The sequence below is a fragment of the Staurois parvus genome, unplaced genomic scaffold, assembly GCF_062004578.1.
Source record: "Staurois parvus isolate SC_StPar_1 unplaced genomic scaffold, SC_StPar_1.0 ptg000077l, whole genome shotgun sequence".
Classification (NCBI taxonomy): Eukaryota; Metazoa; Chordata; class Amphibia; order Anura; family Ranidae; genus Staurois; species Staurois parvus.
Window position 1 is genome coordinate 799952 of NW_028317873.1, and position 13916 is coordinate 813867.

A 13916-nucleotide genomic window follows, 5' to 3' on the forward strand; every position below is an offset into this window, starting at 1 on the left:
GATTTTATTGATTTAATACTGTCCTCACTGTGGTTGCGTGGAGTAACAGTGCAGGCCAGGTGGCACTGGTGCATTTGGAGAAGCTAGTAATACTGAACTGAGAGCACCCAACTGGGATGCTGAAGTGATTTAGTTGAGAGAGGCCATGCACAGCAGTAAAAGCTGCGATGGATAGTTTGCTATAGACACCAGACAATGTATTGTTTACTTAACTGTCAAAACAGAATAAGACTGAGAATATACCTCTAACAAACACAAACTGTGGATGGGATGTATACAAGTCCGCCCATGTGGTATGAAAGATGAAACATTATTTCTACTGTGAAGCAGATTCTTAATTCTCTATCTGACATAAAAACAAAATGTTTTGCTCTGCCTATTTCATGTGAAGTGATTAGGCAGTTTTTCAACTGATCAAGTTTTTATATTATATATTTGAGAATCTAGAGCACTTTATAATCAAGGAGGGATTCCATGGAATAAGCACCAATAAAAAAGTTATTTTTACTAATAATTTGGCTCATATCTTGAGAAAGATTAGGCTAGCTTGGAGAATATTCCAGGGTGTGCATTATATATTTCATTTTGATTTTACAAGTAAAAAAAAGTTTCTGGGAATGCATATATACAGTGGGTAAAAGAAACATTGGACACTTCACCATTTTTCTAGGTAAATATATTTTAAATTCTTCTTATTTGTTCCTTGGGATTCGTTATCCTGAGGATGTGTCCTCCTTGATAAAGCGATATCCTCACTGCATTTCCTGAACCTCCCTGTCAATAAATCACATACCTTGTTGTTCCATGATCCTTTTTCTCTGGGGGATATCATACACCAGTAGCCTTACTGGTACTTGTTTCCTGGTGCTACATTTACAGATTCCTAACTGATGTCTCTGTGGTGGACTCTGCTCATGGCTGTCCAAATACAGCAGGTAAAATAAATATTGAACACGTCACCTTTTGTTCTCCGCAAATATATTTCTAAAGGTGCTATTGACATGAAATTTTCACCACATGTTGGTAACAACCCATGAAATCCATACATATGAAGAAACCAAAACAAATAACTTCAGAAATTAAGTTATGTGTCATAAAATGGAATGACACAGGGAAAAAGTATTGAACACCCTAACTGAAATGTATTTAATACTTCGTACAACATTCTTTTTTGGTAATGACAGCTTCAAGACGCCTCCTGTATGGAGAAACTAGTCGCATGCATTGCTCAGGTGTGATTTTTGTCCATTCTTCCACACAGTCTTAAAATCTTGATGGTTCTGTGGGCCTCTTCTATGAACTCTGATCTTTAGTTCTTTCCAAGTCAGGTGATTGGCTGGCCATTCTAGCAGCTTTATTTTCTTTCTTTGAAACTAATTGAGAGTTTCCTTGGCTTCATGTTTGGGATCATTGTCTTGTTGAAATACCCACCCTTGTTCAGGGGCGGACTGACAACTCATGGGGCCCCTGGGCAATAGGGGATCATAGGGCCCCTGTGTCCTTGCCCAAACTCAAAAAAGCCTATGGAAAAGGTTCCAGGGGCATCTCATGGGGCCCCCTACTGACCCTGGGCCCTCAGGCAGTGCCTGAGTTTCCAAATGGTCAGTCCACCCCTGCCCTCGTTTCATCTTCATCATTCTGGTAGATGGCAGCAGATTTTTATCAAGAATGTTGTGGTACATTTTTCCATTCATCCTTACTTCAACGAAATGAGATTTGCCAGTACCGTATGCTGAAAAAAACAGCCCAAACCATGATGTTCCCACCTCCAAACTTCACTGTTGGTACGGTGTTTTTGGGTTGATGTGTGGTTCCATTTGACCTCCAAACATGGTGTGTATTATGGCATCCAAAGAGTTCAATTTTGGTCTCATCTGACCAGACTATATTCTTCAAGTATTTTGCAGACTTGTCTAAATGTTGTGCAGCAAACTTTAAACGAGCTTCAACATGCTTTTCTTCAGCATTGGAGTCTTGCGTGCTGATTGTGCATAAATGCCATGGTGGTTGAGTGCATTACTTATTGTTTACTTTGAAACAATTGTACCTGTTAATTCCAGGTCTTTCTGAAGCTCTCCACAAGTGGTTCTTGGCTCTTGAACAACTCTTCTGATAACCATCAACTCTTCTGATAACTGTCGCCGGTTTATGGTTAAATGATGTTCTTTTCACTTCCAGTTTATGGCCCCAACAGTGCTCACTGGAACATTCAGAAGTTTAGATATCCTTTTGAAACAAATGCCATCAGTATGTTTTGCAACAATAAGGTTGCGGAGGTCTTGAGAGAGCTCTTTGATTTTTGTGTGACACCTTGGTAATGAGACTTTTTATAGGCCATCATTTGAGAATGAACCAGTTGATATTAATCTGCACTGACAAGGGGCAGTTTTGCTTTCTAATTACTTATAGATTTCAGCTGGTGTCTTGGTTTTCCATGTCTTTTTGCACCTCCCATTCTTCATGTGTTCAATACTTTTACCTTGTGTCATTCCATTTTATTACACATAACTTATTTGTTTTGGTTTCTTTGTATGTATCGATAGCATGGTTTGTTACCGACATTGTGAAAATTTCATGTCAATAGCACCTTTAGAAATATATTTACAGAGAAAAATGGTGACTTGTTCAATACTTATTTTACCCACTATATTTGGACAGCCATGAGCAGAGTCCACCACAGAGACATCAGAATTAGGAATCTGCAAATGTAGCACCATGAAACAAGTACCAGTAAGGCTACTGGTGTACGATATCCCACAGAGAAAAAGGCTTGTGGAACAACAAGGTATGTGAATTATTGACAGGGAGGCTCAAGAAATGCAGTGAAGATATTGCTTTATCAAGGAGGACAGATCCTCAGGATGATGAATCCCAAGGCACAAATGAGAAGAATTTAATTTGAGGTGATGAAGACAGACTGCAGTAAACTGTATGAGTAGCATTCCAAGTGTGAAGGATAGACCAGAACATGAAGAAAAAAACCGACATATATTATTGTTAGCCCTGGAAAAAAGGGGTTACCGGATTATCCCATAAATCCCTTCAAAAGAGCAATGGTATGGGATATAAAGTATCTAAGGATACCACCATATGGGCTATTTACACTTGGCCTCTACACAAGATCATTGTTGAATGGTTTTTGGTCTTGCTGCTGTGTTTCTCATACTTACACTAACCCTGTTATTGATCCAGTTTCCTTCTGACCTGCTCTTGGATTACCATTGTCTGCTTATGTTTGCTGTCCTACCTCCATTACTGACCTCGGCCTGGACTTCTAACCAAGATTCTGCTCATAGAAATTGTACCTTTCTGCCTGCACATTAACAACCTCTGTTTACTCCTGACTTTGATCCTGCCTACAATTCGATGCCCTCTTGCTAAACTGTTACTGAGCTTGACTTGTGACTCGACTCTCTCATCTGATACCAATGCCCCCAAAATCCAGTCTTCAATGTCTACACCCTGGCACTTGTGCCCTTCCACCTGCAGACCCTGTCTCAACTTCCAGGGGTGCCCAGACCTGAATTGTGCAAGAGGCCACCCTTGTCAGCTCCACATACAGGTATGTGACAAACATAAATGTAGGGGATTTACCCAAGGGGAATAAAGAAAAGAAGGCAGCAGGTTTAGCAAAGAAAAGAGCTACAACAACTTGGGGAGCTGAACAGAAGAGGTCAATGAGAAAAACAGTTTGTATGTCTTCCTCTGTAACAGCAGAGAAAGGATGACGTTGATCCACCTCATCAGTAGATCTCCTGTGGTGGGGAGGATGTACACTCTGAGTACCAGTGAGACCAAGAAAAAGTACCAGTGAGACAGTCAATGACATGGCCAAAGAGATGTCTACCCTTCAAGGGAGAGTAAACAGTTACTAAACCAGAGAGAACTGAAGGACTGCAAAGCTCCACAATGCAGATCACTCACCAGGTTTATCTGCTTATCGTTTTTTTGTTTGCCAGTGCCCAAACCACCCATAGGCAGCAGCAAAACCCACTGGTCAGAATTGTTTAAAATCCTGTGTCCCTCAAAAAGCTTAAAAGAAAAAAAAAATTGTACTTACCATAAGGCCAAACATTACTTGTCCTAACCTGACCATTTGGGAACACGGGCACTGCCCGAGGGCCCAGGGTTATTAGGGGGCCCCATGAGATGCCCCTGTATCTTTCATAGGCTTTTGTGGGTGTGGTTTGAGTGTGGGCGAGGACACAGGGGCCCCATGATCTCCTATTGCCTGGGGGCCCCATGAGTTGTCAGTCCGCCCTGATGCACATTATCCTGGAGGAGTTTAGCATTTTGCCTGTAGAAGCAACTAATGTTATCCTAGGAGTCCATGAACAATAAGTAGTCTAAAGGTGTTTTTTAAGCTTAGCGTTTAGAGGCAGAAAAAAACCCTTTTTGCATTTTTTAGAGTGTTTTTCTGGCAGAAAAAAAATGCAAATTGCCCCTAAACACCAGTACAAAAAAATTGCATTTTTCTGTCTTTTTTTAAGCCAGTGTGCGTGGGGTCTAAAATTCTAGGTTAAGCATAAAAGTATGTTTTTATCTGTGCGGGAAGTGTGAACCAAACTGGTAGCTTCTGATAAACCCCTCTTATACTGAAATCCCTCAGTAAAAATACCTGTTTGTTGCTTGGGTCCATATGAAAAAATATGAAAAACAAACTGTATTCTAAAAAAAAAAACATAAACCAGACAAGGAAGATTTAAAAAATGACTACAAGAAATGTTGAAAGTAGGAGCACACTATAAAATGAAAAATACATGTGAATTGTGAAGGCAGAAATAAAGGCATTTAATGATGTAAAAGGAAGCCCAGTAATCAGGCAGAAAGAGAATGATACAGTGAGCGTAAAAATTCATTGAAGATAATGAACTGTGCAAACTTAAGTGATCTTAATTATTTATGCCTGTGAAATCATTGTGCAGTATGCATCAATCTATATTTAGCTGTAAAAGTTCAAATTCCCACACTAACTGACTCATTGCTAGAGACAGATATTTATATTCTATGGCAAGTTTTCCCTTTGCATGATATCTCTAGAGAATGTCCCATTTTGTTTCCACATTGGAATCCAGGCAACCAAGTAGTACTTTTTTATATTTGTGTACATATTTTTCCAGTGCGGATATTCTTTATTTCCATGTTATCCCCTCTTTATATATTTTGTGGTCTAACATTGCACAATGGGGGGGATTTACTAAAACTGGAACGCTCTGAATCTGGTGCAGCTGTGCATTGTAGCCAGTTTCTAACTTCAACTTGTTCAATTAATCTTTGGCAATAAAACCTGAAAGCAGATTGGTACCTACACAGAGCAGCACCAGATTTTGCACTCTCCAGTTTTAGTAAGTAACTCCCAATGAGTGCATCTGAAGAAAAAAATGCGGATGTATAAAGATCACTGTGTTATTTTTTTTCTCACTGCAATTAAAATGTGAAAAACATATCCACAGCACAGTATTTTGTATGCAATGATTGCTGTTTCTCATGCCCAAATTCTAGATGACACCCTTATCCTTAACCCCTTCCTGTCGGCACCGCCCTTTAAGAGTTTCAGACGCTGGGAGGCGGGGCGGGTGGGGCGTGGTTTAGGGATCAAGTGACCTCTGTGACGAGTCGTCACGGCAGTCACATGATCGGGAAAGGTCCCGATCGAAAGAGCGGATCGGGACCTTTCCGTGAGTACCACACATGTGTGCTGGGAGCGCGCAGGGCGTGCACTCTCAGCACATATGTTTTTTCTTACATGAACGCAAATATGCGGTAACTCAACGTCTAGGCCCAGACGCCGGGAGGTCGCACATTTAAAGGGGTTAAAGTAGCTCTGTCCCAACATCCAGATATCCTTATCATATGGTACCTGGGCCAATCACAGCACCCCGTACCATGCGATAGCTGTGGGCCAATCACACCACACAATAGTAATCACAGCTATTATGAATGTAACCCTTTCACGACAGTTCAAAACTTTGCTGTTACAGTGATAATTGTAACAACAATAAAAAGAAGAAGAAAAATCCCTGATCAATCCCCCAGAGTAGTAGTGTGATGACACTGAAAAACACAGATGAAAGTACATTACAAAAAAGTAAAAAAAAAGAAAAAAAAATAGAAAAAAATGCAAAAGAATTGAATAAACAAAATATTTTTTAACATACCTTTACCAATAATTATCTCTGATTTCACCACAGCAGTCATATGATGATGCTGTACTACACTGGTGACAGTATGTAAAAACAAATTGTGAAAAAAAATTGATTTAATTTCTTCATTTTCCAAAAAATTGTGCCAAAAAAATTACAACTTCAAAAAACTTGCCATGCCTCTTACTCAGACTGTCTACTTGCTAAAAAGGGGTCATTCTAGGGCAGGGGTCGGTAACCTGTCGATCGCAGTCTACCTGTCAACCGCGGGCAGGTGACAGGTTGACCGCAAACAGGTCCCTCCCACACCCTTTCCCCCAGCCTCCTCCGCTGCTGCTGTCATACTCAGTGCAGAGCAGATAGCAGAGGACAGCATGGCTAAGGACTAAGCGGGGGGGGGGGAGGAGCTGGCCAAAGGAACTTTTCTTATTAACCCGCAGGTGATTGGTTGCTAGGTTGGTCCTAGCAACCAATTACCAGCTTGTTAATATGTAAAGTTCATTTGGCCAGCTTCTCCTCCCGCCTTCCGTCCTGAGCCATACTGTCCTCTGCTCTGCACTGAGCATGACAGCAGCAGCGGAGGAGGCTGGGAGAAAGGGGGGCAGAAGACATTGCTGGGGGGGAGGGGGCCAGAGGTCACTGCTATGGGGGAAAGGGGGGGGCAGAGGACACTACTGGGGGGGTGATTTGCAGAGGACACTGCTATAGCATTGTCCTATACCACCCTTCATATCACCCCCCCCAACAGCATTGTCCTCTGCCCCCCCCCTTTCCTCCATAGCAGTGACCTCTGGCCCCCTTCCCCCTCCAGCATTGTCCTCTGACCCCCCTTTCCCCCATAGCAGTGACCTCTGGCCCCCTTCCCCCTCCAGCATTGTCCTCTGACCCCCCTTTCCCCCATAGCAGTGACCTCTGGCCCCCTTCCCCCCCCCCAGCAATGTCCTTTAGCTCCCCTTTCCCAGAAAATCCCAATCTCCAGCCACTTGCTGGGAGTTCAAATTTTTAAAATACCTGCCTTCCGACGATCCCCTTTATTGTCCTCCTGGAGCAGCTGAAAGCTAGCATCTCCTCCTCGCCCTCCCACCAGCATACAGCTGCTGCAGGAGGAAAATCCAGCAGATCGGTTCTAGCAAACACCTCCCATCCTTGTTCCTTCTTTATTCTGCTGCCTGGCCCCTCCCCCAAGTACTCCACTTTCAACAGGGCTTCTAAAAAAAAAATGTGAAAAATATTAAAATGTAAAAATAAAAACTACTGACACCAACGTCTGCCCTAATGACACTGTCCACCGCTCTACTGACACCATCCACTGCTCTACTGACTGACACCAACCTCTGCTCTACTGACACCATCCACTGCTCTACTGACTGACACCAACCTCTGCTCTACTGACACCATCCACTGCTCTACTGACTGACACCAACCTCTGCTCTACTGACACCATCCACTGCTCTACTGACTGACACCAACCTCTGCTCTACTGACACCATCCACTGCTCTACTGACTGACACCAACCTCTGCTCTACTGACACCATCCACTGCCCTGCTGACTGACACCATCCATTGCCCTCCTGATTGATACTGTCCATTTTTAAGGTAGGCTAAGTTTGTATTTTTACAGTGGCATTTGTTTTATTATATTTTTCTACAGTTTCCTTGCTATTTAGTTAGACATTGCTAGTTATTTTATTTTTTAAATGGTGCTGAACCCCGATGATCTTTGATCTCTTTCATGTTGTTTAAGTAGATCCCCACCTCTCAAAGGTTGCCTACCCCTGTTCTAGGGCTATCTGTACTGTCCAGGGGCGGACTGACAACTCATGGGGCCCCCGGGCAATAGGGGATCATGGGGCCCCTGTGTCCTTGCCCAAACTCAAAAAAGCCAATGAAAAAGGTACCAAGGGCCCCCTACTGACCCCGGGCCCTTGGGCAGTGCCCGAGTTTCCAAATGGTCAGTCCACCCCTGGTACTGTCCTGGAATATTAACTGCCTCAAGAAATTTGATAGGCTGTCAGTACATCAGGAATGATCAATTTGCAAATAAATATACTGTACCATAGTTTGTAGGCACTATGACTTTCACACAAACTAAATAATATACACTGATTTGAGTTATGTTTACCAAAGAAATTTAGTAGATTAGATTTTGGCCTAAATTTATGAAGGAATTTGATTTTTGGATGTTTATTATAACAGAAAGTAAGAAATATAGTTTTTTTTTTTTAAATGTTCAGGCTATTTTGTTTATATAGTAGAAAATAAAAAAAAAAAACAGTGTTGATAAAATACCACCAAAAGAAAGCTCTATTTCTTTGAAAAAATAATATAAATTTAATTTGAGTATAGTGTTACATGAACAAGAAATTACTAGTTAAAATAGCACAGTGCTGAATAGCAAAAAAATGTTCTGGTCATGAAGGGGTTAAAACCTTCAGGAAGTCAAGTGCTTAACCTCTTGCCCTCCTGAGGATTTACCCCCCTTAATGACCAGGCCTCTTTTTGCTACTCGGCGCTGCACTAATTCAACTGATAATTGCGCGGTCATGCAATGCTGCACCTAAACAAAATTTACGTCCTTTTTTTCACACAAATAGAGCTTTCTTTTGGTGGTATTTGATCACCTGTGCGCTTTTTATTTTTCACGCTATAAACAAAAAAAGGCCAAAAATTTTGAAGAAAAACAATATTTTTTACTTTCAGCTATAAAAAATATATAGTAAACTCAAAGTTGGTTATAAATTTAGGCCAAAATGTATTCTGCTCCATGTTTTTGGTAAAAAAAAATCCCAATAAGTGTATATTGATTGCTTTGTGTGGAAGTTATAGCGTCTACAAACTATGGTATAGATACTGCAATTTACGTCATTTTTCTGCTATACAGCGCTGCGCTAGTTTAACGGACAATTGCGCGGTCATGCAATACGGTACATAAATGAAATTTACCTCCTTTTTTTCCCCACAAATTGAGCTTTCTTTTGGTGGTATTTGATCACCTGTGCAATCAAAAAACCCAATACGTGTAAATTAATTGGTTTACGTGAAAGTTATAGCGTTTACAAATGGCGGGAAAGATACTGGGATTTTTAGTTTTTTTTTTATACTAATAATGGCGGCAATCAGCGACTTATGGCAGCGATCAGTGACTTATGGCAGCGATCAGTGACTTATGGCAGGACTGCGGCGAACATTCTGACATTGGGGGGGTACTGACTTGGGGTCACTGACATCCCCAGTGACACTAATACAGTGATCAGTGCAAAAAAAAAAACACTGCCACTGTACTAATGGCACTGGGGAGGAAGGGGATTAACTTTATTTTGCAGGGAAGGGTTATCTGTGTGAGGGGAGTGTTTTACTAGGGGGCGGGGGTGTGTACTGCAGGGGACACAGCTGATCGGGACAGAGAAAGTCTTCTTTTTCGATCAGCTCGTCCTCGAGCTGTCAGGGAAGTGACTGCAGCTGTGCTGTCTGTCACTGTTTGCCGCGGATCGCCGGGAAACAGTTGCTAAGGACCGGCTGTGACCTGGCGACTGACATCCGCGGCGGTGATCTGCGGGACAGATAAGGCGACGGCGCGCCTCGCGCACGCCCCCTATCTGTTTACAAAACACACGTTTTAAAACGTGGTTTTGCCTGCCCATGCCGCCCTGCCCCGTATTTCTACAGTGGCAGGGCGGCAAGTGCTTAAAAACTGAGTCTAGTCACAATCATTGTTACTATGCAAGCATGTCGTACATCAGCTACTCTGAACATATTTTTAAAATACATTTTCATGCTTGCCTGTAATTGGGCAGTTCAAGATTCAGAAAACATTGACACAAGCTGTATATAACTGCAGGATGCAAATGTATGTATAAAAAGATACTGAAAGTTCAGATATACAAACTTCTATGTTATTTGTGTGCCTAATAAAATATTTACAGCAAGTAAACAGCTTAAGGCTCCATGTACACGGGACACTTCTGAACGATGGAAACTGACTGCTGGAAAATGTAGGTTAAAAAATGTCTGTTTAGCATATGCGTTTGCATATCGCATTTATGCGCGTTTGTGTTTAGAAGCGTTTTTTAAAGATAAGCACAGGAGAACCTCCCAAATGGCCAGAATGCACTGAAAAGTGGTCAATTATATTAACTATTTCAGACTGTTTCAAAGAAATACAGAGAGTAGAAGCAGAGACAGCAGTATGTGTTGAGATTAGCTTAGGTGTGAGTTGCTCATTAACATTTTGTTTCCAAGCAGGGGTGGACTGACAACTCATGGGGCCCCCGGGCAATAGGAGATCATGGGGCCCCTGTGTCCTTGGCCGAACTCAAAAAAGCCTATGAAAAAGGTACCAAGGGCATCTCATGGGGCCCCCTACTGACCCCGGGCCCTCGGGCAGTGCCCGAGTTTCCAAATGGTCAGTCCCCCCCTGTTTCCAAGGGTGGGAAAGGTGTCTGGTTGAGTGAGTCATTAAGGCCACCTGGCAGGGGGTCTGCATGAGGAATTTAAGGCGTGAATGGTCATTAACATATCTTTTGTTTCCAAGGGTGGGAGAGGTCTGAGGTGTGAATTGGCATTTCAATGTGTGACAAGCTTGGTAGGAACAACCTGTGTTCAGTGTTTTGTCCATTTGAGTACCTTGAAAACGCTTTGCATGCATTTTTCATGATGAAAAAAGGCTCTGGACAGCATCAGGAACTGGAAGAGTTAAAAAAAAATGTTAAACCGCAAACGCTTATAAATGCGATTTGCCACATTTACAAGCATTTTGCGTTTGAAACGCTGATAAAAACGACTGCTGAACGCAAGTTTTCTGCGTTCAAAAAAAGGACTGTAAACTCAAATGCCTGTAAATGACTGTAAACGACGACGTGTACATGGACACATAGGAAAACATTAGGGGGAGTTCAGGGGCTGCTGAAAAAAAACGCTGAACAGCTCCTAAACGTGAGTTTATCAGCTGCAGTGTACATGAGCCCTAACTCAGCTGACTGACTCACATGGCTCCAGGAGTATTTTCTGGCCAGTGGAATGACAGAGTCCCTGAACTGGATTGCTTTGCTATGTGCTGTTGTGGTCTGGATGACGGCTCTCAGTGGACAAAGTTCATGTTAGAGGGACTTTACTCCTTATGACATGTGACTTGTTGTTTCTATCAATAAGGCCACTTTCACACTGATCCATTTTCTTCTGCTTTTGCGTTAAAAAAAAAGCAAAAGAAAAACGTGTGACCATGTATTCCTATAGAACTCCTCACACTGATCCTTGTCTGGTCCAGTCAATTTTTTAAAATCCTGCTTGCTGAAATTTTGCTGTAGGTTTTGTGCATTATAAAAAAGCACCAAAAATGCACTTCCCCATTGAAATCAATAGAAAATGCGGCAAAAACCCATCAAAATCGCACCCGCATTGTGTTTTTGGTGCAGTTTTTGAGTCATATGTCCAGTAAAAAAAAAAACACAGAAAATGCAGTAAAAATGCATATGTGTTTTTGCAGTGGATCAGTGTGAAAGTAGCCAATATGTGAGTTTTATACTGCCCTCTGCCCTTCCTTTTTGTTGCTTTAGAGCAGGGGTCTCCAGACATTTTAAACAAAGGGCCAGTTTACTATTCTTCAAACTGTAGTAGGGCCGGATTGTGGCCAGCAGGAGTAGAACATGTCCAGGCATCAGTTGGAGTAAACAATGTCCCATCTTTGGTGTCATTGGGAGGAATAGTGCCCTATCATTGGTGTCAAAGAAAACAATTGTGCCCCATCATTGATGTCATTAGGAGGAATTGTGTCCTACAGTTTGTGTCAGTGGGCAGAATAGTATCCCAGTGCTGGTGTCAATGATAGGATTTATGCCCTGTTGTTGGTGTCAGCATATGGAGTAGTGCCCCAAAGGCCAGATAAAGTTGGGCAAAGGGCCACATCTGGCCCCTGGACTGCAGTTTGGTACCGCTTTCAGCACCAAAAATCGGAAATAATCATACCGCCAGGGAGGTTAAGAAGACTTACCACAATTAGCAAACCTGCTGAGAGGAGCAGATGGTTCTTTAGGTCGCATTGTGTCTGTCCCTCAGCAAACTAGACAAAAAAAAATACAAAAAATAAAAAGGGTAAATAAGAGGACAAGATTGGAGACAGATTACAGTATATTATGAAAAAGCAAGCATAGGCAACAGGAAAAATCAGCTGGGCCAATCTACACTCGCCTTGAGATCAAATTGTTAGAGAACTCTGATGGAGTTGTAGAGGGCTCATAATTGATTACCTTAGGCATACCTCCCAACTGTCCCTGATTTTGAGGAACTGTCCCTCATTTGGAACAAAGTCCCTCTATCCATCTTTCCTTCTCATTTGTCCCTCATTTTGGTCTAATCTATATAGTTGTATATAAAATGCACTATGTACATATCAAAAAGTATTTTACAATGCTAAACCTTTTATCCAGTTTCTAAAGTGCTGCATTTGGATATTGCCAAAGCCAATATAAAGCTATAGCAGCGGTCAAAAAACTACGTGTGGGTTAGGTGTAATTCTCCTTTAAGGGGGGGGGGGGGATGTCCTATGGCTACATATGGTTGCTAATAGTTGTCCCTCATTCCCATCTCAGAAAGTTGGGAGGTATGCCTTAGGTCTGTGTGAACCTTTAAGCTGATGCGATTTTCTTTCCTGCAACCAGGAAAAAAAATCTATTGATTCCCCCATCAACAACATCAGTGTTGATGGGGTAATCCCTCCCATGGAGCTATGGTGTGGGGGTGGGACGGACACAGGGGGAGCTGTCCCTGCCGAGAGTATTCACTGATTATTGCTATCAGTTAAAGCTACCGGCAATAAAAGCATGAAGAATCAAACAGGCTGATTGTACCAAAATCATACAACAATCGATTGGGTACAATGATTCTGTCCATAGATGGGCAGTTCAGCAGAGACCAGGGGCGGACTGACCATTTGGAAACTTGGGCACTGCCTGAGGGCCCGGGGTCAGTAGGGGGCCCCATGAGATGCCCCTGGTACCTTTTTCATAGGCTTTTTTGAGTTTGGGCAAGGACACAGGGGCCCCATGATCCCCTATTGCCCGGGGGCCCCATGAGTTGTCAGTCCGCCCCTGGCAGAGACCATCCGAGAATTCGAACCATCTGTGGCCTGCTTTAAGGTGGCTACAGATAGACAAACAGATACAGGATCTCTTTAAAAATAACAGCCAGGAAAATATCCTCCTGTCCTTCTACAACCTTATGGAGTGTCAGGATCCAGTGCGATAATCTGGTAGCAGCACACATATGGTTCTCTAAAGTAAAAGATCTTGACCCATTGGGTTGGGAGATCCACATGTAGGTAACAAGTAACTAAAACTGCCATAAAAGTTCCTTACCACCTTCCACTCTAATGGTGGCCAAATACTATACAAAGAATTGCACAAAATGCAATTGATTGTAATATTTGTTCAAATTTCTAATAACTGGTGGGTGAAAAATGATAATCTTTGAACTATGTAAGAAAATCTGCGCTAGTACAAAAAAAATTTGTGTAACATAGCAGCTTGCACAAAATTCTGATACAGCGATTTGTTTGAAATATTTCTCAAACAGTGCAGTGCTTAAATAAAACCATCTGCAAACCCAGCTATTATCTTTACAAATAGAAGATAATGGAAGAGAAGAGAAGCCTATGGAGAATAATAAAAAATAAAATATAAATTTATTTGCAGGCAAATATGAGAAACACATTCATTTCATCTTTACCACATGTGTTCCCCCAAGTAGCGTAACATATTATTATTATTATTATTATACAG

General features: G+C 42.0%; 1 protein-coding gene across 1 annotated transcript in view; it reads right to left on the reverse strand.

Annotated features, from left to right (window-relative positions):
- The window catches only part of CUNH7orf57 (chromosome unknown C7orf57 homolog), a 99594-nt gene that overhangs the window by 44117 nt on the left and 41561 nt on the right, over positions 1-13916 (reverse strand). The window contains exon 2 of the mRNA XM_089669439.1: positions 12131-12199. Coding sequence (XP_089525565.1) covers positions 12131-12179 — 49 coding nt within the window. The 5' untranslated portion in view covers positions 12180-12199. The remainder of the gene's footprint in view (positions 1-12130; positions 12200-13916) is intronic.